The 25,000-nt window shown below is 44.4% G+C and overlaps 2 protein-coding genes across 2 annotated transcripts in view; both read right to left on the reverse strand.

The window, feature by feature from the left end:
* The window catches only part of LOC138014051 (uncharacterized), a 3,876-nt gene extending 143 nt beyond the window's left edge, over positions 1-3,733 (reverse strand). Inside the window, exon 1 of the mRNA XM_068861080.1 lies at positions 1-3,733. This exon is cut by the window's left edge and continues 143 nt beyond it. Coding sequence (XP_068717181.1) covers positions 1-3,733 — 3,733 coding nt within the window.
* Positions 3,734-3,735: 2 nt separating this feature from the next.
* On the reverse strand, positions 3,736-22,711 carry LOC138014052 (pneumococcal serine-rich repeat protein-like). Its single transcript, XM_068861081.1, has 2 exons — positions 15,507-22,711; positions 3,736-15,415 (listed from the first exon to the last, which is right to left on the reverse strand). Exons 1-2 carry the CDS (start codon positions 22,709-22,711, stop codon positions 3,736-3,738), a joined length of 18,885 nt encoding a protein of 6,294 aa, XP_068717182.1.
* Positions 22,712-25,000: the final 2,289 nt, after the last annotated feature.

Here is a 25,000-nt window from a genome sequence, read left to right on the forward strand (position 1 = left end):
CAGGACGTTGAGTTGTGCTTGGCTGTGGCTGGAATATTGAGGAGCTTATGACTACCTTTGCCGTTGATGATGGCAAAGGTTTGAAAGATGAATTGATTTCAGAAGTTAAAGACGTCAAGGCTTGAGATAAACTCTTCAAATTAACTAGAGTCTGTGATATCTCGGATGAAGTGAATGCAGATGCCCTAGATGTCATATTTTGAGCTGCACTGTTATCGGTGAAATTGAAAGTCGGAAATTGAACAGGCACTAAACTCGTGAGAAGCTGGTTTGAATTAATTACAGACGCCAAAGGCGTCGCAGGTTGGGATAAACTGTTCAACTGTGAGGTCTCTTTTGAAGTTAACACAGATGCCGTAGCTGTTGTATTTTGACTAGCTGTATCAGTGAAATTAAAAGTCGGAAATTGTACAGACACTGAAGTCGTGAGAAGCTGATTTGAGTTGATTACAGAAACCGATGGCGTTGCATTTCGGGATAAGGTGTTCAACTGTGAAGTCTCTGTCGAAGTGAACACAGATGCCGTGGCTGTTGCATTTTGACTAGCTGTACCAGTAAAATTGAAAGTCGGAAATTGTACAGAGACTGAGGTCGTGAGAAGCTGGTTTAAGTTGATTGCAGAAGCCGAAGGCGTCGCAGCTTGGGATAAAGTGTTCAACTGTGAGGTCTCAGTTGAAGTGAACACAGATGCCGTGGCTGTTGCATTTTGACTAGCTGTATCAGTGAAATTGAAAGTCGGAAAGTGAACAGGCACCCGCGAAGTGATGAGAAGCTGGTTTAAGTTGATTGCAGAAGCCGTGGGAGTCGCAGGTTGTGATAAAGTGTTCAACTGTGAGGTCTCGGTTGAAGTAAACACAGATGCCGTGGCTATTGCATTTTGACTAGCTGTGTCAGTGAAATTGAAAGTCGGAAAGTAAACAGGCACCGAAGTGAAGTGAAGCTGGTTTAAGTTGATTCCAGAAGCCGTGGGAGTCGCAGGTTGTGATAAAGTGTTCAACTGTGAGGTCTTGGTTGAAGTGAACACAGATGCCGTGGCCGTTGCATTTTGACTAGCTGTATCAGTGAAATTGAAAGTCGGAAACTGAACAGGCACCCGCGAAGTGATAAGAAGCTGGTTTAAGTTGATTGCAAAGGCCGTGGGAGTCGCAGGTTGTGATAAAGTGTTCAACTGTGAGGTCTCGGTTGAAGTGAACACAGATGCCGTGGCTATTGCATTTTGACTAGCTGTATCAGTGAAATTGAATGTCGGAAAGTGAACAGGCACCGAAGTGATGAGAAGCTGGTTTAAGTTGATTGCAGAAGCCGTGGGAGTCGCAGGTTGTGATAAAGTGTTCAACTGTGAGGTCTCGGTTGAAGTGAACACAGATGCCGTGGCTATTGCATTTTGACTAGCTGTATCAGTAAAATTGAAAGTCGGAAAGTGAACAGGCACCCGCAAAGTGATGAGAAGCTGGTGTAAGTTGATTGCAGAAGCCGTGGGAGTCGCAGGTTGTGATAAAGTGTTCAACTGTGAGGTCTCGGTTGAAGTGAACACAGATGCCGTGGCTGTTGCATTTTGACTACCTGTATCAGTGAAATTGAAAGTCGGAAAGTGAACAGGCACCCGCGAAGTGATAAGAAGCTGGTTTAAGTTGATTGCAGAAGCCGTGGGAGTCGCAGGTTGTGATAAAGTGTTCAACTGTGAGGTCTCGGTTGAAGTAAACACAGATGCCGTGGCTATTGCATTTTGACTAGCTGTGTCAGTGAAATTGAAAGTCGGAAAGTAAACAGGAACCGAAGTGATGAGAAGCTTTTTTAAGTTGATTCCAGAAGCCGTGGGAGTCGCAGGTTGTGATAAAGTGTTCAACTGTGAGGTCTTGGTTGAAGTGAACACAGATGCCGTGGCCGTTGCATTTTGACTAGCAGTATCAGTGAAATTGAAAGTCGGAAACTGAACAGGCACCCGCGAAGTGATAAGAAGCTGGTTTAAGTTGATTGCAGAAGCCGTGGGAGTCGCAGGTTGTGATAAAGTGTTCAACTGTGAGGTCTCGGTTGAAGTGAACACAGATGCCGTGGCTATTGCATTTTGACTAGCTGTATCAGTAAAATTGAAAGTCGGAAAGTGAACAGGCACCCGCGAAGTGATGAGAAGCTGGTGTAAGTTGATTGCAGAAGCCGTGGGAGTCGCAGGTTGTGATAAAGTGTTCAACTGTGAGGTCTCGGTTGAAGTGAACACATATGCCGTGGCTATTGCATTTTGACTAGCTGTATCAGTGAAATTGGAAGTCGGAAAGTGAATAGGCACCCGCGAAGTGATGGGAAGCTGGTTTAAGTTGATTGCAGAAGCCGTGGGAGTCGCAGGTTGTGATAAAGTGTTCAACTGTGAGGTCTCGGTTGAAGTAAACACAGATGCCGTGGCTATTACATTTTGACTAGCTGTGTCAGTGAAATTGAAAGTCGGAAAGTAAACAGGAACCAAAGTGATGAGAAGCTTTTTTAAGTTGATTCCAGAAGCCGTGGGAGTCGCAGGTTGTGATAAAGTGTTCAACTGTGAGGTCTTGGTTGAAGTGAACACAGATGCCGTGGCCGTTGCATTTTGACTAGCAGTATCAGTGAAATTGAAAGTCGGAAACTGAACAGGCACCCGCGAAGTGATAAGAAGCTGGTTTAAGTTGATTGGAGAAGCCGTGGGAGTCGCAGGTTGTGATAAAGTGTTCAACTGTGAGGTCTGGGTTGAAGTGAACACAGATGCCGTGGCTATTGCATTTTGACTAGTTGTATCAGTGAAATTGAATGTCGGAAAGTGAACAGGCACCGAAGTGATGAGAAGCTGGTTTAAGTTGATTGCAGAAGCCGTGGGAGTCGCAGGTTGTGATAAAGTGTTCAACTGTGAGGTCTCTGTTGAAGTGAACACATATGCCATGGCTATTGCATTTTGACTAGCTGTATCAGTGAAATTGGAAGTCGGAAAGTGAACAGGCACCCGCGAAGTGATAAGAAGCTGGTTTAAGTTGATTGCAGAAGCCGTGGGAATCGCAGGTTGTGATAAAGTGTTCAACTGTGAGGTCTCTGTTGAAGTGAACACATATGCCGTGGCTATTGCATTTTGACTAGCTGTATCAGTGAAATTGGAAGTCGGAAAGTAAACAGGCACCCGCGAAGTGATAAGAAGCTGGTTTAAGTTGATTGCAGAAGCCGTGGGAGTCGCAGGTTGTGAGGTCTCGGTTGAAGTGAACACAGATGCTGAGGCTATTGCATTTTGACTAGCTGTATCAGTGAAATTGAAAGTCGGAAAGTAAAAAGGCACCGAAGTGATGAGAAGCTGGTTTAAGTTGATTGCAGAAGCCGTGGGAGTCGCAGGTTGTGATAAAGTGTTCAAATGTGAGGTCTCGGTTGAAGTAAACACAGATGAAGTGGCTATTGCATTTTGACTAGCTGTATCGGTGAAATTGAAAGTCGGAAAGTGATCAGGCAATGAAGTGATGAGAAGCTGGTTTAAGTTGATTGCAGAAGCCGTGGGAGTCGCAGGTTGTGATAAAGTGTTCAACTGTGAGGTCTCGGTTGAAGTGAACACAGATGCCGTGGCTATTGCATTTTGACTAGCTGTATCAGTAAAATTGAAAGTCGGAAAGTGAACAGGCACCCGCGAAGTGATGAGAAGCTGGTGTAAGTTGATTGCAGAAGCCGTGGGAGTCGCAGGTTGTGATAAAGTGTTCAACTGTGAGGTCTCGGTTGAAGTGAACACATATGCCATGGCTATTGCATTTTGACTAGCTGTATCAGTGAAATTGGAAGTCGGAATTGAACAGGCACCCGCGAAGTGATGAGAAGCTGGTTTAAGTTGATTGCAGAAGCCGTGGGAGTCGCAGGTTGTGATAAAGTGTTCAACTGTGAGGTCTCGGTTGAAGTGAACACAGATGCCGTGGCTGTTGCATTTTGACTAGCTGTATCAGTGAAATTGAAAGTCGGAAAGTGAACAGGCACCCGCGAAGTGATGAGAAGCTGGTTTAAGTTGATTGCAGAAGCCGTGGGAGTCGCAGGTTGTGATAAAGTGTTCAACTGTGAGGTCTCGGTTGAAGTAAACACAGATGCCGTGGCTATTGCATTTTGACTAGCTGTGTCAGTGAAATTGAAAGTCGGAAAGTAAACAGGAACCGAAGTGATGAGAAGCTTTTTTAAGTTGATTCCAGAAGCCGTGGGAGTCGCAGGTTGTGATAAAGTGTTCAACTGTGAGGTCTTGGTTGAAGTGAACACAGATGCCGTGGCCGTTGCATTTTGACTAGCAGTATCAGTGAAATTGAAAGTCGGAAACTGAACAGGCACCCGCGAAGTGATAAGAAGCTGGTTTAAGTTGATTGCAGAAGCCGTGGGAGTCGCAGGTTGTGATAAAGTGTTCAACTGTGAGGTCTCGGTTGAAGTGAACACAGATGCCGTGGCTATTGCATTTTGACTAGCTGTATCAGTAAAATTGAAAGTCGGAAAGTGAACAGGCACCCGCGAAGTGATGAGAAGCTGGTGTAAGTTGATTGCAGAAGCCGTGGGAGTCGCAGGTTGTGATAAAGTGTTCAACTGTGAGGTCTCGGTTGAAGTGAACACATATGCCGTGGCTATTGCATTTTGACTAGCTGTATCAGTGAAATTGGAAGTCGGAAAGTGAATAGGCACCCGCGAAGTGATGGGAAGCTGGTTTAAGTTGATTGCAGAAGCCGTGGGAGTCGCAGGTTGTGATAAAGTGTTCAACTGTGAGGTCTCGGTTGAAGTAAACACAGATGCCGTGGCTATTACATTTTGACTAGCTGTGTCAGTGAAATTGAAAGTCGGAAAGTAAACAGGAACCAAAGTGATGAGAAGCTTTTTTAAGTTGATTCCAGAAGCCGTGGGAGTCGCAGGTTGTGATAAAGTGTTCAACTGTGAGGTCTTGGTTGAAGTGAACACAGATGCCGTGGCCGTTGCATTTTGACTAGCAGTATCAGTGAAATTGAAAGTCGGAAACTGAACAGGCACCCGCGAAGTGATAAGAAGCTGGTTTAAGTTGATTGGAGAAGCCGTGGGAGTCGCAGGTTGTGATAAAGTGTTCAACTGTGAGGTCTGGGTTGAAGTGAACACAGATGCCGTGGCTATTGCATTTTGACTAGTTGTATCAGTGAAATTGAATGTCGGAAAGTGAACAGGCACCGAAGTGATGAGAAGCTGGTTTAAGTTGATTGCAGAAGCCGTGGGAGTCGCAGGTTGTGATAAAGTGTTCAACTGTGAGGTCTCGGTTGAAGTGAACACATATGCCATGGCTATTGCATTTTGACTAGCTGTATCAGTGAAATTGGAAGTCGGAAAGTGAACAGGCACCCGCGAAGTGATGAGAAGCTGGTTTAAGTTGATTGCAGAAGCCGTGGGAATCGCAGGTTGTGATAAAGTGTTCAACTGTGAGGTCTCGGTTGAAGTGAACACATATGCCGTGGCTATTGCATTTTGACTAGCTGTATCAGTGAAATTGGAAGTCGGAAAGTGAACAGGCACCCGCGAAGTGATAAGAAGCTGGTTTAAGTTGATTGCAGAAGCCGTGGGAGTCGCAGGTTGTGAGGTCTCGGTTGAAGTGAACACAGATGCTGTGGCTATTGCATTTTGACTAGCTGTATCAGTGAAATTGAAAGTCGGAAACTGAACAGGCACCCGCGAAGTGATGAGAAGTTGGTTTAAGTTGATTGCAGAAGCCGTGGGAGTTGCAGGTTGTAATAAATTGTTTAACTGTGAGGTCTTGGTTGAGGTAAACACAGATGCCGTGGGTATTGCATTTTGAATAGCTGTATCAGTGAAATTGAAAGTCGGAAAGTGAAAAGGCACCGAAGTGATGAGAAGCTGGTTTAAGTTGATTGCAGAAGCCGTGGGAGTCGCAGGTTGTGATAAAGTGTTCAAATGTGAGGTCTCGGTTGAAGTAAACACAGATGAAGTGGCTATTGCATTTTGACTAGCTGTATCGGTGAAATTGAAAGTCGGAAAGTGATCAGGCAATGAAGTGATGAGAAGCTGGTTTAAGTTGATTGCAGAAGCCGTGGGAGTCGCAGGTTGTGATAAAGTGTTCAACTGTGAGGTCTCGGTTGAAGTGAACACAGATGCCGTGGCTATTGCATTTTGACTAGCTGTATCAGTAAAATTGAAAGTCGGAAAGTGAACAGGCACCCGCGAAGTGATGAGAAGCTGGTGTAAGTTGATTGCAGAAGCCGTGGGAGTCGCAGGTTGTGATAAAGTGTTCAACTGTGAGGTCTCGGTTGAAGTGAACACATATGCCATGGCTATTGCATTTTGACTAGCTGTATCAGTGAAATTGGAAGTCGGAAAGTGAACAGGCACCCGCGAAGTGATGAGAAGCTGGTTTAAGTTGATTGCAGAAGCCGTGGGAGTCGCAGGTTGTGATAAAGTGTTCAACTGTGAGGTCTCGGTTGAAGTGAGCACAGATGCCGTGGCTGTTGCATTTTGACTAGCTGTATCAGTGAAATTGAAAGTCGGAAAGTGAACAAGCACCCGCGAAGTGAGGAGAAGCTGGTTTAAGTTGATTGCAGAAGCCGTGGGAGTCCCAGGTTGTGATAAAGTGTTCAACTGTGAAGTCTCGGTTGAAGTAAACACAGATGCCGTGGCTATTTCATTTTGACTAGCTGTGTCAGTGAAATTGAAAGTCGGAAAGTAAACAGGAACCGAAGTGATTAGAAGCTTTTTTAAGTTGATTCCAGAAGCCGTGGGAGTCGCAGGTTGTGATAAAGTGTTCAACTGTGAGGTCTTGGTTGAAGTGAACACAGATGCCGTGGCCGTTGCATTTTGACTAGCAGTATCTGTGAAATTGAAAGTCGGAAACTGAACAGGCACCCGCGAAGTGATAAGAAGCTGGTTTAAGTTGATTGCAGAAGCCGTGGGAGTCGCAGGTTGTGATAAAGTGTTCAACTGTGAGGTCTGTGTTGAAGTGAACACAGATGCCGTGGCTATTGCATTTTGACTAGCTGTATCAGTAAAATTGAAAGTCGGAAAGTGAACAGGCACCCGCGAAGTGATGAGAAGCTGGTGTAAGTTGATTGCAGAAGCCGTGGGAGTCGCAGGTTGTGATAAAGTGTTCAACTGTGAGGTCTCGGTTGAAGTGAACACAGATGCCGTGGGTATTGCATTTTGACTAGCTGTATCAGTGAAATTGAAAGTCGGAAAGTGAAAAGGCACCGAAGTGATGAGAAGCTGGTTTAAGTTGATTGCAGAAGCCGTGGGAGTCGCAGGTTGTGATAAAGTGTTCAAGTGTGAGGTCTCGGTTGAAGTGAATACAGATGCCGTTGCTATTGCATTTTGAATAGCTGTATCGGTGAAATTGAAAGTCGGAAAGTGAATAGCCACCAAAGTGATGAAAAGCTGGTTTAAGTTGATTGCAGAAGCCGTGGGAGTCGCAGGTTGTGATAAAGTGTTCAAATGTGAGGTCTCGGTTGAAGTAAACACAGATGAAGTGGCTATTGCATTTTGACTAGCTGTATCGGTGAAATTGAAAGTCGGAAAGTGATCAGCCACCGAAGTGATGAGAAGCTGGTTTAAGTTGATTGCAGAAGCCGTGGGAGTCGCAGGTTGTGATAAAGTGTTTAACTGTGAGGTCTCGGTTGAAGTGAACACAGATGCCGTTGCGCTTGCATTTTGACTAGCTGTATCGGTAAAATTAAAAGTCGGAAAGTGAACAGGCACCCACGAAGTGATGAGAGGCTGGTTTAAGTTGATTGCAGAAGCCTTGGAAGTCGCAGGTTGTGATAAAGTGTTCAACTGTGAGGTCTCAGTTGAAGTGAACACAGATGCTGTGGCTATTGCATTTTGACTAGCTGTATCAGTGAAATTGAAAGTCGGAAAGTGAACAGGCACCGAAGTGATGAGAAGCTGGTTTAAGTTGATTGAGGAAGCCGTGGGAGTCGCAGGTTGTGATACAGTTTTCAACTGTGAGGTCTCGGTTGAAGTGAACACAGATGCCGTGGCTATTGCCTTTTGAGTAGCTGTATCAGTGAAATTGAAAGTCGGAAAGTGAACAGGCACCGAAGTAATGAGAAGCTGGATTAAGTTGATTGCAGAAGCCGTGGGAGTCGCAGGTTGTGATAAAGTGTTCAACTGTGAGGTCTCTGTTGAAGTGAACACAGATGCTGTGGCTATTGCATTTTGACTAGCTGTATCAGTGAAATTGAAGGTCGGAAAATAAACAGGCACCCGCGAAGTGATGAGAAGCTGCTTTAAGTTGATTGCAGAAGCCGTGGGAGTCGCAGGTTGTGATAAAGTCTTCAACTGTGAGGTCTCGGTTGAAGTGAACACAGATGCCGTGGCTATTGCCTTTTGAGTAGCTGTATCAGTGAAATTGAAAGTCGGAAAGTGAACAGGCACCGAAGTAATAAGAAGCTGGTTTAAGTTGATTGCAGAAGCCGTGGGAGTCGCAGGTTGTGATAAAGTGTTCAACTGTGAGGTCTCTGTTGAAGTGAACACAGATGCTGTGGCTATTGCATTTTGACTAGCTGTATCAGTGAAATTGAAGGTCGGAAAATAAACAGGCACCCGCGAAGTGATGAAAAGCTGGTTTAAGTTGATTGCAGAAGCCGTGGGAGTCGCAGGTTGTGATAAAGTGTTCAACTGTGAGGTCTCGGTTAAAGTGAACACAGATGCCGTGGCTGTTGCATTTTGACTGACTGTATCAGTGAAATTGAAAGTCTGAAAGGGAACAGACGCTGAAGTCGTGAGAAGCTGGCTTGAGTTGATTGCAGAGGCCGATGGGGTTGCATTTCGGAATAAAGTGTTTAACTGTGAGGTCTCAGTTGAAGTGAACACAGATGCCGTGGCTGTTGCGTTTTGACTAGCTGTATCGGTGAAATTTTTGGTTGGAAATTGTAGAGATACTGAAGTCGTCAAAAGCTGGTTTGAGTTGATTGGAGAAGCCGAAGGCGTCGCAGCTTGGGATAAACTGTTCAACTGTGAGGTCTCAGTCGATGTTAACACAAATGCCGTGGTTGTTGCAGTTTGACTAGCTGTATCGGTGAAATTGAAAGTCGGAAATTGTACAGACACTGAAGCTATGAAGAGCTGCTTTGAGTTGATTGGAGAAGCCGAAGGCGTCGCATTTCGGGATAAAGTGTTCAACTGTGAGGTCTCAGTTGAAGTGAACACAGATGTCGTGGCTGTTGCATTTTGACTAGCTGTATCGGTGAAATTAAAAGTCGGAAATTGTACAGAGACTAAAGCCGTGAAGAGCTGCTTTGAGTTGATTGCAGAAGCCGAAGGCGTCGCTTTTCGGGATAATGTGTTCAACTGTGAGGTGTCGGTTGAAGTAAACACAGATGCTGTGGCTATTGCATTTTGACTAGCTGTATCAGTGAAATTGAAGGTCGGAAAGTGAACAGGCACCGAAGTGATGATAAGCTGGTTTAAGTTGATTGCAGAAGCCGTGGAAGTCGCTGGTTGCGATAAAGTTTTCAACTGTGAGGTCTCGGTTGAAGTAAACACAGATGCCGTGGCTATTGCATTTTGACTAGCTGTATCAGTGAAATTGAAAGTCGGAAAGTGAACAGGCACCGAAGTGATGAGAAGCTTTTTTAAGTTGATTGAGGAAGCCGTGGGAGTCGCAGGTGGTGATAAAGTGTTGAACTGTGAGGTCTCGGTTGAAGTGAACACAGATGCCGTGGCTATTGCATTTTGACTAGCTGTATCAGTGAAATTGAAAGTCGGAAAGTGAACAGGCACCGAAGTAATGACAAGCTGGTTTAAGTTGATTGCAGAAGCCGTGGGAGTCGCAGGTTGTGATAAAGTGTTCAACTGTGAGGTCTCGGTTGAAGTGAACACAGATGCCGTGGCTATTGCATTTTGACTAGCTGTATCAGTGAAATTGAAAGTTGGAAAATGAATAGGCACCCGCGAAGTGATGAGAAGTTGGTGTAAGTTGATTACAGAAGCCGTGGGAGTCGCAGGTTGTGATAAAGTGTTCAACTTTGAGGTCTCGGTTAAAGTGAACACAGATGCCGTGGCTGTTGCATTTTGACTAACTGTATCAGTGAAATTGAAAGTCTGAAAGGGAACAGACACTGAAGTCGTGAGAAGCTGGTTTGAGTTGATTGCAGAGGCCGATGGCGTTGCATTTCGGAATAAAGTGTTTAACTGTGAGGTCTCAGTTGAAGTGAACACAGATGCCGTGGCTGTTGCGTTTTGACTAGCTGTATCGGTGAAATTGATGGTTGGAAATTGTACAGATACTGAAGTCGTGAGAGGCTGGTTTGAGTTGATTGCAGAAGCCGAAGGCGTCGCAGCTTGGGATAAACTGTTCAACTGTGAGGTCTCAGTCGATGTTAACACAAATGCCGTGGTTGTTGCAGTTTGACTACCTGTATCGGTGAAATTGAAAGTCGAAAATAGTACAGACACTGAAGCCATAAAGAGCTGCTTTGAGTTGATTGCAGAAGCCGAAGTTGTCGCATTTCGGGATAAAGTGTTCAACTGTGAGGTCTCAGTTGAAGTGAACACAGATGCCGTGGCTGTTGCATTTTGACTAGCTGTATCGGTGAAATTGAAAGTCGGAAATTGTACAGACACTAAAGTCGTGAAGAGCTGCTTTGAGTTGATTGCAGAAACCGAAGGCGTCGCATTTCGGGATAAAGTGTTCAACTGTGAGGTCTCGGGTGTAGTGAACACAGATGCCGTGGCTATTGCATTTTGACTAGCTGTATCAGTGAAATTGAAAGTCGGAAAGTGAACAGGCACCGAAGTGATGAGAAGCTGGTTTAAGTTGATTGCAGAAGCTGTGGGAGTCGCAGGTTGTGATAAAGTTTTCAACTGTGAGGTCTGATTTGAAGTGAACACAGATGCCGTGGTTATTGCATTTTGACTAACTGTATCAGTGAAATTGAAAGTCGGAAAGTGAACACGCACCGAAGTGATGAGAAGCTGGTTTAAGTTGATTGCAGAAGCCGATAGCGTTGCATTTCGGGATAAAGTGTTCAACTGTAAGGTCTCAGTAGAAGTGAACAGAAAGGCCGTGGCTGTTGCGTTTTGACTAGCTGTATCGGTGAAATTGAAAGTCGGAAATTGTACAGACACTGAAGCCGTGAAGAGCTGCTTTGACTTGATTGCAGAAGCCGAAGGCGTCACATTTCGGGATAAAGTTTTCAACTGTGAGGTCTCAGTTGAAGTGAACACAGATGCCGTGGCTGTTGCATTTTGACTAGCTGTATCGGTGAAATTGAAAGTCGGAAATTGTACAGACACTAAAGTCGTGAAGAGCTGCTTTGAGTTGATTGCAGAAACCGAAGGCGTCGCATTTCGGGATAAAGTGTTCAACTGTGAGGTCTCGGGTGTAGTGAACACAGATGCCGTGGCTATTGCATTTTGACTAGCTGTATCAGTGAAATTGAAAGTCGGAAAGTGAACAGGCACCGAAGTGATGAGAAGCTGGTTTAAGTTGATTGCAGAAGCTGTGGGAGTCGCAGGTTGTGATAAAGTTTTCAACTGTGAGGCCTGATTTGAAGTGAACACAGATGCCGTGGTTATTGCATTTTGACTAACTGTATCAGTGAAATTGAAAGGCGGAAAGTGAACAGGCACCGAAGTGATGATAAGCTGGTTTAAGTTCATTGCAGAAGCCGATAGCTTTGCATTTCGGGATAAAGTGTTCAACTGTGAGGTCTCAGTAGAAGTGAACACAAAGGCCGTGGCTGTTGCGTTTTGACTAGCTGTATCGGTGAAATTGAAAGTCGGAAATTGTACAGACTCTGAAGCCGTGAAGAGCTGCTTTGACTTGATTGCAGAAGCCGAAGGCGTCACATTTCGGGATAAAGTTTTCAACTGTGAGGTCTCAGTTGAAGTGAACACAGATGCCGTGGCTGTTGCATTTTGACTAGCTGTATCGGTAAAATTGAAAGTCGGAAAATGTAGAGACAGTGAAGTCGTGAGAAGCTGGTTTGAGTTGATTGCAGAAGCCGATGGCGTCGCATTTCGGGATAAAGTGTTCAACTTTGAGGTCTCAGTTGAAGTGAACACAGATGCCGTAACTATTGCATTTTGACTAGCTGTATCAGTGAAATTTAAAGTCGGAAAGTCAACAAGCACCCGGGAAGTGATGAGAAGCTGGTTTAAGTTGATTGCAGAAGCCGTGGGAGTCGCAGGTTGTGATAAAGTGTTCAACTGTGAAGTCTCAGTTGAAGTGAACACAGATGCAATGGCTATTGCATTTTGACTAGCTGTATCAGTGAAATTGAAAGTCGGAAAGTGAACAGGCACTCGCGAAGTGATGAGAAGCTGGTTTAAGTTGATTGCAGAAGCCGTTGGAGTCGCACGTTGTGATAAAGGGTTCAACTGTAAGGTCTCGGTTGAAGTGAACACAGATGCCGTGGCTGTTGCAATTTGACTAACTGTATTTGTGAAATTAAAAGTCTGAAAGGGAACAGACACTGAAGTCGTGAGAAGCTGGTTTGAGTTGATTGCAGAAGCCGATGGCGTTGCATTTCGGGATAAAGTGTTCAACTGTGAGGTCTCAGTTGAAGTGAACACAGATGCCGTGGCTGTTGCGTTTTGACTAGCTGTATCGGTGAAATTGATGGTTGGAAATTGTACAGATACTGAAGTCGTGAGAAGCTGGTTTGAGTTGATTGCAGAAGCCGAAGGCGTCGCAGCTTGGGATAAACTGTTCAACTGTGAGGTCTCAGTCGATGTTAACACAAATGCCGTGGCTGTTGCATTTTGACTAACTGTATCAGTGAAATTGAAAGTCTGAAAGGGAACAGACACTGAAGTCGTGAGAAGCTGGTTTGAGTTGATTGCAGAAGCCGATGGCGTTGCATTTCGGGATAAAGTGTTCAACTGTGAGGTCTCAGTTGAAGTGAACACAGATGCCGTGGCTGTTGCGTTTTGACTAGCTGTATCGGTGAAATTGATGGTTGGAAATTGTACAGATACTGAAGTCGTGAGAAGCTGGTTTGAGTTGATTGCAGAAGCCGAAGGCGTCGCAGCTTGGGATAAAGTGTTTAACTGTGAGGTCTCAGTAGATGTTAACACAAATGCCGTGGCTGTTGCATTTTGACTAACTGTATCAGTTAAATTGAAAGTCTGAAAGGGTACAGACACTGAAGTCCTAAGAAGCTGGTTTGAGTTGATTGCAGAAGCCGATGGCGTTGCATTTCGAGATAAAGTGTTCAACTGTGAGGTCTCAGTTGAAGTGAACACAGATGCCGTGGCTCTTGCATTTTGACTAGCTGTATCGGTGAAATTGAAGGTCGGAAATTGTTCAGACACTAAAGTCGTGAGAAGCTGATTTGAGTTGATTGCAGAAGCCGATGGCGTCGCATTTCGGGAAAAAGTGTTCAAGTGTGAGGTCTCAGTTGAAGTGAACACAGATGCTGTGGCTGTTGCATTTTGATTAGCTGTATCAGTGAAATTGAAAGTCGGAAAGTCAAGAGGCACCCGCGAAGTGATGAGAAGCTGGTTTAAGTTGATTGCAGAAGCCGTGGGAGTCGCAGGTTGTGATAAAGTGTTCAACTGTGAGGTCTCGGTTGAAGTGAACACAGGTGCCGTGGCTATTGCATTTTGACTAGCTGTATCAGTGAAATTGAAAGTCGGAAAGTGAACAGGCACCGAAGTTAGGAGAAACTGGTTTGAGTTGATTGCAGAAGCCGTGGGAGTCGCAAGTTGTGATAAAGTGTTCAACTGTGAGGTCTCGGTTGAAGTGAACACAGATGCCGTGGCTTTTGCATTTTGACTAACTGTATCAATGAAATTGAAAGTCTGAAAGGGAACAGACACTGAAGTCGTGTGAAGCTGGTTTGAGTTGATTGCAAAAGCCAATTGCGTTGCATTTCGGGAAAAAGTGTTCAACTGTGAGGTCTCAGTTGAAGTGAACACAGATGCCGTGGCTGTTGCGTTTTGACTAGCTGTATCGGTGAAATTAATGGTTGGAAATTGTACAGATACTGAATTCGTGAGAAGCTGGTTTGAGTTGATTGCAGAAGCCGATGGCGTCGCATTTCGGGATAAAGTGTTCAACTGTGAGGTCTCAGTTGAAGTGAACACAGATGCCGTGGCTGTTGCATCTTGACTAGCTGTATCAGTGAAATTGAAAGTCGGAAAGTCAACAGGCACCCGCGAACGGATGAGAAGCTGGTTTGAGTTGATTGCAGAAGCCGATGGCGTCGCATTTCGGGATAAAGTGTTGAACTGTGAGGTCTCAGTTGAAGTGATCACAGATGCCGTGGCTGTTGTGTTTTGACTAGCTGTATCGGTGAAATTGATGGTTGGAAATTGTACAGATACTGAAGTCGTGAGAAGCTGGTTTGAGTTGACTGCAGAAGCCGAAGGCGTCACAACTTGGGATAAACTGTTCAACTGTGAGGTCTCAGTCGATATTAAAACAAATGCCGTGGCTGTTGCATTTTGACTAAGTGTATGAATAAAATTGAAAGTCTGAAAGGGAACAGACACTGAAGTCGTGAGAAGCTGGTTTGAGTTGATTGCAGAAGGCAATGGCGTTGCATTTCGGGATAAAATGTTAAACTGTGAGGTCTCAGTTGAAGAGAACACAGATGCCGTGGCTGTTGGGTTTTGACTAGCTGTATCGGCGAAATTGATGGTTGGAAATTGTACAGATACTGAAGGCGTGAGAAGCTGGTTTGAGTTGATTGCAGAAGCCGAAGGCGTCGCAGCTTGGGATAAACTGTTCAACTGTGAGGTCTCAGTCGCTGTTATTACAAATGCCGTGGCTGTTGCATTTTGACTAACTGTATCAGTGAAATTGAAAGTCTGAAAGTGAACAGACACTGAAGTCGTGAGAAGCTGGTTTAAGTTGATTGCAGAACCCGATGGCGTTGCATTGCGGGATAAAGTGTTCAACTGTGAGGTCTCAGTTGAAGTGAACACAGATGCCGTGGCTGTTGCATTTTGACTAACTGTATCAATGAAATTGAAAGTCTGAAAGGGAACAGACACTGAAGTCGTGTGAAGCTGGTTTGAGTTGATTGCAAAAGACGATTGCGTTGCATTTCGGGAAAAAGTGTTCAACTGTGAGGTCTCAGTTGAAGTGAACACAGATGCCGTGGCTGTTGCGTTTTGACTAGCTGTATCGGTGAAATTAATGGTTGGAAATTGTACAGATACTGAATTCGTGAAAAGCTGGTTTGAGTTGATTGCAGAAGCCGAAGGCGTCGCAGCTTGGGATAAACTGTTCAACTGTGAGGTCTCAGTCGCTGTTATTACAAATGCCGTGGCTGTTGCATTTTGACTAACTGTATCAGTGAAATTGAAAGTCTGAAAGTGAACAGACACTGAAGTCGTGAGAAGCTGGTTTAAGTTGATTGCAGAAGCCGATGGCGTTGCATTGCGGGATAAAGTGTTCAACTGTGAGGTCTCAGTTGAAGTGAACACAGATGCCGTGGCTGTTGCATTTTGACTAGCTGTATCAGTAAAAATTGAAAGTCTGAAAGTGAACAGACACTGAAGTCGTGAGAAGCTGGTTTAAGTTGATTGCAGAAGCCGATGGCGTTGCATTTCGGGATAAAGTGTTTAACTGTGAGGTCTCAGTCGATGTTAACACAAATGCCGTGGTTGTTGCAGTTTGACTAGCTGTATCGGTGAAATTGAAAGTCGGAAATTGTACAGACACTGAAGCCGTGAAGAGCTGCTTTGAGTTGATTGCAGAAGCCAAAGGCGTCGCATTTCGGGATAAAGTGTTCAACTGTGAGGTCTCAGTTGAAGTGAACACAGATGCCGTGGCTGTTGCGTTTTGACTAGCTGTATCGGTGAAATTGATGGTTGGAAATTGTACAGATACTGAAGTCGTGAGAAGCTGGTTTGAGTTGATTGCAGAAGCGGAAGACGTCGTAGCTTGGGATAAACTGTTCAACTTTGAGGTCTCAGTCGATGTTAACACAAATGCCGTGGTTGTTGCAGTTTGACTAGCTGTATCGGTGAAATTGAAAGTCGGAAATTGTACAGACACTGAAGCCGTGAAGAGCTGCTTTGAGTTGATTGCAGAAGCCGAAGGCGTCGCATTTCGGGATAAAGTGTTTAACTGTGAGGTCTCAGTTGAAGTGAACACAGATGCCGTGGCTGTTGCATTTTGACTAGCTGTATCGGTGAAATTGAAAGTCGGAAATTGTACAGACACTGAAGTCGTGAGAAGCTGGTTTGAGTTGATTGCAGAAGCCGATGGCGTCGCATTTCGGGATAAAGTGTTCAACTGTGAGGTCTCAGTTGAAGTGAACACAGACGCCGTGGCTGTTGCATTTTGACTAGCTGTATCAGTGAAATTTAAAGTCGGAAAGTCAACAGGCACCCGCGAAGTGGTAAGAAGCTGGTTTAAGTTGATTGCAGAAGCCGTTGGAGTCGCAGGTTGTGATAATGTGTTCAACTGTGAGGTCTCGGTTGAAGTGAACACAGATGCCGTGGCTGTTAGACTAACTGTATCTGTGAAATTAAAAGTCTGAAAGGGAACAGACACTGAAGTCGTGAGAAGCTGGTTTGAGTTGATTGCAGAAGCCGATGGCGTTGCATTTTGGGACAAAGTGTTCAACTGTGAGGTCTCAGTCGATGTTAACACAATTGCCGCGGCTGTTGCATTTTGACTAAAAGTATCAGTGAAATTAAAAGTCTGAAAGGGAACAGACACTGAAGTCGTTAGAAGCTGGTTTGAGTTGATTGCAGAAGCCGATAGCGTTGCATTTCGGGATAAAGTGTTCAACTGTGAGGTCTCAGTTGAAGTGAACACAGATGCCGTGGCTGTTGTCTTTTGACTAGCTGTATCGGTGAAATTGATAATTGGAAATTGTACAGATACTAAAGTCGTGAGAAGCTGGTTTGAGTTGATTGCAGAAGCCGATGGCGTTGCAGCCTGGGATAAACTGTTCAACTGTGAGGTCTCAGTCGATGTTAACACAAATGCCGTGGCTGTTGCATTTTGACTAGCTGTATGGGCTAAATTGAAAGTCGGAAATTGTACAGATACTGAAGTCGTGAGAAGCTGGTTTGAGTTGATTGCAGAAGCCGATGGCGTCGCAGCTTGGGATAAACTGTTCAACTGTGAGGTCTCAGTTGAAGTGAACACAGATGCCGTGGCTGTTGCATTTTGACTAGCTGTATTAGTGAAATTGAAAGTCGGAAATTCAACAGGCACCCGCGAAGTGATGAGAAGCTGTGTTAAGTTGATTGCAGAAGCTGTGGGAGTCGCAGGTTGTGATAAAGTTTTCAACTGTGAGGTCTCGGTTGAAGTGAACACAGATGCCGTGGCTATTGAATTTTGACTAGCTGTATCAGTGAAATTGAAAGTCGGAAAGTGAACAGGCACCGAAGTGATTAGAAACTGGTTTGAGTTGATTGGAGAAGCCGTGGGAGTCGCAGGTTGTGATAAAGTGTTCAACTGTAAGGTCTTGGTTGAAGTGAACACAGATGCCGTGGCTATTGCATTTTGACTAGGTGTATCAGTGAAAATGAAAGTCGGAAAGTGAACAGGCACCGAAGTGATGAAAAGCTGGGTTAAGTTGATCGCAGAAGCCGATGGCGTTGCATTTTGGGATAAAGTGTTCAACTGTGAGGTCTCAGTTGAAGTGAACACAGATGCCGTGGCTGTTGCGTTTTGACTAGCTGTATCGGTGAAATTGATGGTTGGAAATTGTACAGATACTGAAGTCGTGAGAAGCTGGTTTGAGTTGATTGTAGAAGCCGAAGGCGTCGCATTTCGGGATAAACTGTTCAACTGTGAGGTCTCAGTCGATGTTAACACAAATGCCGTGGTATTTGCAGTTTGACTAGCTGTATCGGTGAAATTAAAAGTTGGAAATTGTACAGACACTGAAGCCGTGAAGAGCTGCTTTGAGTTGATTGCAGAAGCCGAAGGCGTCGCATTTTGGGATAAAGTACTCAACTCTGAGGTCTCAGTTGAAGTGAACACGGATACCGTGGCTGTTGCATTTTGACTAGCTGTATCAGTGAAATTAAAAGTCGGAAAGTCAACAGGCACCCGCGAAGTTATGAGAAGCTGGTTTAAGTTGATTGCAGAAGCCGTGGGAGTCGCAGGTTGTGATAAAGTGTTTAACTGTGAGGTCTTGGTTGAAGTGAACACAGATGCTGTGGCTGTTGCATTTTGACTAGCTGTATCAGTGAAATTGAAAATCGGAAAGTCAACAGGCACCGAAGTGAGGAGAAGCTGGTTTGAGTTGATTGCAGAAGCCGTGGGAGTTGCAGGTTGTGATAAAGTGTTCAACTGTGAGGTCTCAGTTGAAGTGAACACAGATGCCGTGGCTATTGCATTTTGACTAGTTGTATCAGTGAAATTGAAAGTCGGAAAGTGAACAGGCACCAAAGTGATGAGAAGCTGGTTTAAGTTGATTGCAGAAGCCGTGGGAGTCGCAGGTTGTGATAAAGTGTTCAACTGTGAGGTTTCTGTTGAAGTGAACACAGATGCCGTGGCTGTTGCATTTTGACTAACTGTATCAGTGAAATTGAAAGTCTGAAAGGGAACAGACACTGAAGTCGTGAGAAGCTGGTTTGAGTTGATTGCAGAAGCCGATGGCGTTGCATTTCGGGATAAAGTGTTCAACTGTGAGGTCTCAGTTGAAGTGAACACAGATGCCGTGGCTGTTGCGTTTTGACTAGCTGTATCGGTGAAATTGATGGTTGGAAATTGTACAGATACTGAAGTCGTGAGAAGCTGGTTTGAGTTGATTGCAGAAGCCGAAGGCGTCGCAGCTTGGGATAAACTGTTCAACTGTGAGGTCTCAGTCGATGTTAACACAAATGCCGTGGTTGTTGCAGTTTGACTAGCTGTATCGGTGAAATTGAAAGTCATAAATTGTACAGACACTGAAGCCGTGAAGAGCTGCTTTGAGTTGATTGCAGAAGCCGCAAGCGTCGCATTTCGGGATAAAGTGTTCAACTGTGAGGTCTCAGTTGAAGTGAACACAGATGCCGTGGCTGTTGCATTTTGACTAGCTGTATCGGTGAAATTGAAAGTCGGAAATTGTACAGACACTGAAGTCGTGAGAAGCTGGTTTGAGTTAATTGCAGATACCGATGGCGTCGCATTTCGGGTTAAAGTGTTCAACTGTGAGGTCTCAGTTGAAGTGAACACAGATGCCGTGGCTGTTGCGTTTTGACTAGCTGTATCGGTGAAATTGATGGTTGGAAATTGTACAGATACTGAAGTCGTGAGAAGCTGGTTTGAGTTGATTGCAGAAGCCGATGGCGTCGCAGCTTGGGATAAACTGTTCAACTGTGAGGTCTCAGTTGAAATGGACACAGATGCCGTGGCTGTTGCGATTTGACTCGCTGTATCGGTGAAATTGATGGTTGGAAATTGTACAGATACTGAAGTCGTGAGAAGCTGGTTTGAGTTGATTGCAGAAGCCGAAGGCGTCGCAGCTTGGGATAAACTGTTCAACTGTGAGGTCTCAGTCGATGTTAACACAAAGGCCGTGGTTGTTGCAGTTTGACTAGCTGTATCGGTGAAATTGAAAGTCGGAAATTGTACAGACACTGAAGCCGTGAAGAGCTGCTTTGAGTTGATTGCAGAAGCCGAAGGCGTCGCATTTCGGGATAAAGTGTTCAACTGTGAGGTCTCAGTTGAAGTGAACAAAGATGCCGTGGCTGTTGCATTTTGACTAGCTGTATCGGTGAAATTGAAAATCGGAAATTGTACAAACACTGAAGTCGTGAGAAGCTGGTTTGAGTTGATTGCAGAAGCCGATGGCGTCGCATTTCGGGATAAAGTGTTCAACGGTGAGGTCTCAGTTGAAGTGAACACAGATGCCGTGGCTATTGCATTTTGACTAGCTGTATGAGTTAAATTTACAGTCGGAAAGTCAATAGGCACCCGCGAGGTGATGTGAAGCTGGTTTAAGTTGATTGCAGAAGCCGTGGGAGTCGCAGGTTGTGATAAAGTGTTCAACTGTGAGGTCTCGGTTGAAGTGAACACAGATGCCGTGGCTGTTGCATTTTGACTAGCTGTATCAGTGAAATTGAAAATCGGAAAGTGAACAGGCACCGAGGTGAGGAGAAGCTCGTTTGAGTTGATTGCAGAAGCTGTGGGAGTCGCAGGTTGTGATAAAGTGTTCAACTGTGAGGTCTCGGTTGAAGTGAACACAGATGCCGTGGCTATTGCATTTTGACTAACTGTATCAGTGAAATTGAAAGTCGGAAAGTGAACAGGCACCGAAGTGATGAGAAGCTGGTTTAAGTTGATTGCAGAAGCTGTGGGAGTCGCAGGTTGTGATAAAGTGTTCAACTGTGAGGTGTCGGTTGAAGTGAACACAGATGCCGTGGCTATTGCATTTTGACTAACTGTATCAGTGAAATTGAAAGTCGGAAAGTGAACAGGCACCGAAGTGATGAGAAGCTGGTTTAAGTTGATTGCAGAAGCCGTGGGTATCGCAGCTTGGGATAAACTGTTCAACTGTGAGGTCTCAGTTGAAGTGAACACAGATGCCGTGGCTGTTGCGTTTTGACTAGCTGTATCGGTGAAATTGATGGTTGGAAATTGTACAGATACTGAAGTCGTGAGAAGCTGGTTTGAGTTGATTGCAGAAGCCGAAGGCGTCGCAGCTTGGGATAAACTGTTCAACTGTGAGGTCTCAGTCGATGTTAACACAAATGCCGTGGTTGTTGCAGTTTGACTAGCTGTATCGGTGAAATTGAAAGTCGGAAATTGTACAGACACTGAAGTCGTGAAGAGCTGCTTTGAGTTGATTGCAGAAGCCGAAGGCGTCGCATTTCGGGATAAAGTGTTCAACGGTGAGGTCTCAGTTGAAGTGAACACAGATGCCGTGGCTATTGCATTTTGACTAGCTGTATCAGTGAAATTTAAAGTCGGAAAGTCAATAGGCACCCGCGAAGTGATGAGAAGCTGGTTTAAGTTGATTGCAGAAGCCGTGGGAGTCGCAGGTTGTGATAAAGTGTTCAACTGTGAGGTCTCGGTTGAAGTGAACACAGATGCCGTGGCTGTTGCATTTTGACTAGCTGTATCAGTGAAATTGAAAATCGAAAAGTGAACAGGCACCAAGGTGAGGAGAACCTCCTTTGAGTTGATTGCAGAAGCTGTGGGAGTCGCAGGTTGTGATAAAGTGTTCAACTGTGAGGTCTCGGTTGAAGTGAACACAGATGCCGTGGCTATTGCATTTTGACTAACTGTATCAGTGAAATTGAAAGTCGGAAAGTGAACAGGCACCGAAGTGATGAGAAGCTGGTTTAAGTTGATTGCAGAAGCCGTGGGTATCGCAGGTTGTGATAAAGTGTTCAACTGTGAGGTCTCGGTTGAAGTGAACATAGATGCCGTGGCTGTTGCATTTTGACTAACTGTATCAGTGAAATTGAAAGTCTGAAAGGGAACAGACACTGAAGTCGTGAGAAGCTGGTTTGAGTTGATTGCAGAAGCCGATGGCGTTGCATTTTGGGATAAAGTGTTCAACTGTGAGGTCTTAGTTGAAGTGAACACAGATGCCGTGGCTGTTGCGTTTTGACTAGCTGTATCGGTGAAAATGATGGTTGGAAATTGTACAGATACTGAAGTCGTGAGAAGCTGGTTTGAGTTGATTGGAGAAGCCGAAGGCGTCGCAGCTTGGGATAAACTGTTCAACTGTGAGGTCTCAGTCGATGTTAACACAAATGCCGTGGTTGTTGCAGTTTGACTAGCTGTATCGGTGAAATTGAAAGTCGGAAATTGTACAGACACTGAAGCCGTGAAGAGCTGCTTTGAGTTGATTGCAGAAGCCGATGGCGTCGCATTTCGGGATGAAGTGTTCAACTGTGAGGTCTCAGTTGAAGTGAGCACAGATGTCGTGGCTATTGCATTTTGACTAGCTGTATGAGTGAAATTTAAAGTCGGAAAGTCAACAGGCACCCGCGAAGTGATGAGAAGCTGGTTTAAGTTGATTGCAGAAGCCGTGGGAGTCGCAGGTTGTGATAAAGTGTTCAACTGTGAGGTCTCAGTTGAAGTGAACACAGATGCCGTGGCTGTTGCATTTTGACTAGCTGTATCGGTAAAATTGAAAGTCAGAAAATGTACAGACACTGAAGTCGTGAGAAGCTGGTTTGAGTTGATTGCAGAAGCCGTGGGAGTCGCAGGTTGTGATAAAGTGTTTAACTGTGAGGTCTCGGTTGAAGTGAACACAAATGCCGTGGCTGTTGCATTTTGACTAACTGTATCAGTGAAATTGAAAGTCTGAAAGGGAACAGACACTGAAGTCGTGAGAAGCTGGTTTGAGTTGATTGCAGAAGCCGATGGCGTTGCATTTCGGGATAAAGTGTTCAACTGTGAGGTCTCAGTTGAAGTGAACACAGATGCCGTGGCTGTTGCGTTTTGACTAGCTGTATCGGTGAAATTGATGGTTGGAAATTGTACAGACACGGAAGTCGTGAGAAGCTGGTTTGAGTTGATTAGAGAAGCCGATGGCGTTGCATTTCGGGATAAAGTGTTTAACTGTGAGGTCTCGGTCGAAGTGAACTCAGATGCCGTGGCTGTTGCATTTTCACTAGCTGTTTCGGTGACATTGAAAGTCGGTAAGTGAACAGACGTAAGAAACTGGTTTGAGTTGATTGCAGAGGTTGAAAGCGTTGGAGCTTGAATTACGAGAGTTAAGCTTTTGGTAGCTGGAACGAGACTAGCCGAAGATGAGTGAGAATTTGTTTGGTACAACGTTACAGATTGCGATGTGTCTATCAGGAGTGAAAGTGTAGTAATGAAGAGTATTGCTGAAGATACTGGTGTCCTTTTCGTGTGCTTCATCGACGATTGATTAAAGTCAGTAATCACACATCCAAAATAATCTGAAAGATGAAAGAAGAGAAAGGAATAAACAACAACAATATTTAGGAATTTTTATTTGAAAATTACACGTTGGCTGTACATGAGGAGCTTAAGCCGACTCAGGAATTCTCGGCTGGACGTCTCTTGACGGTGTAGATATCCGTCAACAAAGGCTAAAAACATAACACAAAAGGAGTTTCGTATTCAGAAAAGTGTTAAAGCATTCAGGATCGATCAGATTGTACTGTGAACTTACGTTAAGCAGAAAAAAGTAGTTAATTTTTTATTGAATGACCATATTTAGGGGCGAGATGAATTTTGTGGGGAACACAAATCTATCAGTTCGTTTGCGCGCATCGACAGTGGCGGTTTGTGCTGGGACACGGAACCATTTTTCGTTCTATGGGATTTTTGGATTAACTCTCTCACCCCGGGAAAAATGGTACAGGTCGCCGTCGTCTCTCGCCGATCAGCACTACTTCGACGCTCCTCGCCGCTGGTGAGCGAGAAGACCTCTGGTATCCAGGGTAAAATGTTAGCCAATTTGTCGAAGGAAAGGTTTTTCAGCTCTTTCGAAGAGAGATTTGTCGCCTTCAAGTCGGTAATTTTTTGCGGGAAAATGATGATCACGTTCCGAAATTCGGCGGGTCTAATCTGCAGATCGCAGGTCGCAGGTCACAGGTTGCAGTCATTGTTTCACCCACACAGAAAGTAACCTAAACATTCTTAAAAGCTAACCATAGGCCTGAAAACTTTTGTTTAGGCCTAATTAGGCCTAAGGTTAGCTTTTAAGAGTGTTTAGGATACTTTCTGTATTGGTGAAACAATGACCTGCAACCTGTGACCTGCGACCTGCGATCTGCAGATTAGACCCGCCGTCCGAAATTCTGGTAAAAACGTGGACGAAGCTTACGGAAGAACTTTGGTTGGCCTCTGTGGGGGGATTAATTGAGCAGTCGTCGTCTGAATGTCGTGGATTTCTGTATTCAGATGTTTCCAAACGAGTTATGGAGGCAGTAAACAATGTTGACGTCGGGGAATTCGGTGCTGGAAGCCTTCCCGGTATACATGCTCACGCTCAAACGTTGAGGTAAAATAATTGCTGTTAGGTTCAATTTCATGATATCAGGATATCATGATAGCAGGAAATTGATAAGTCTGTGATTAATATTGTATGTGCCTGCCTGTGACATGCTGGGAAATCAATTAGCCCGGAATGAAATTTTACACAGCTACAATTGGGCATTCTAAATTTCCCAGTTCCTTAGTTATCGAGTTCCATAAGTATCATTAAAACTTAAAAATGGATTGCTTTAAAATCAGAAAAGAACCAATTCACCGTTGCTGTTGAGAAAAGTGTATGCCAGGCAAAACAAGTTGCATCTCGGTAGCCTGAAAGTTAAGAAATAATTTGCCTGTGTTTAAATTAACAACACCAATACGTCACTAACGTTTCATGTTTAACCGGAGAATTAGGGAAGCAGATGTTCGAAGGTGTAATAGCTGTTGAGTTTTATTCCTCAGTTATCGAGTTCCATAAGTATAAAACTTAAAAATGGATTGCTGAAAAATCAGAAAAGAACCAATTCACCGTTGCTGTTGAGAAAAGTGTATGCCAGGCAAAACAAGTTGCATCTCGGTAGCATGAAAGTTAACTGACGAAATAATTTGCCTGTGTTTAAATTAACAAAGACACCAATACATCACTAACGTTTCATGTTTAACCGGAGAATTAGGGAAGCAGATGTTCGAAGGTGTAATAGCTGTTGAGTTTTATTTTTCAGTTATCGAGTTCCATAAGTATAAAACTTAAAAATGGATTGCTTTAAAATCAGAAAAGAACCAATTCACCGTTGCTGTTGAGAAAAGTGTATGCCAGGCAAAACAAGTTCCATCTCGGTAGCCTGAAAGTTAAGAAATAATTTGCCTGTGTTTAAATTAATTTGAAATAAAGAAAATAAAGAAATAATTTTCCATTTTTTAATTGCATGATGCTGGCCGTTGTAAACCGTGTTTTAGAAAATATTTCAGGTTGATTTATTGTGCCTCTGGACTATTTTGACACGTCACTCAAAATTAATTTAAAGTAATTTAAGATATTTGTCGTCGTTAAAAACTTTATGACGAAGTCGGCCCAACAAATGTGTCGAGATTAACACCTCTCTCTCCCTTTGTCTCTTGCTCTGCCTTTTTAGTGTGAGTCTTGTTACAACTCCCACTGAGATTTTGGTAATTTTTTTTTACCTTAACAGCGGGGACCCACATTCC

This window comes from Montipora capricornis, chromosome 8 (assembly GCF_036669925.1).
Source record: "Montipora capricornis isolate CH-2021 chromosome 8, ASM3666992v2, whole genome shotgun sequence".
Lineage (NCBI taxonomy): Eukaryota > Metazoa > Cnidaria > Anthozoa > Scleractinia > Acroporidae > Montipora > Montipora capricornis.

Excerpts from the sequence above, each read along its gene's own strand:
- LOC138014052 (XM_068861081.1), bottom strand. The coding sequence starts at position 22,711 with ATGAAGCACACGAAAAGGACACCAGTATCTTCAGCAATACTCTTCATT. Across the intron at positions 15,416-15,506 it reads ACATCGACTGAGACCTCACA|ACTTTCAATTTTTACTGATA; the intron begins GTTAAACACTTT and ends GTTCACTTTCAG.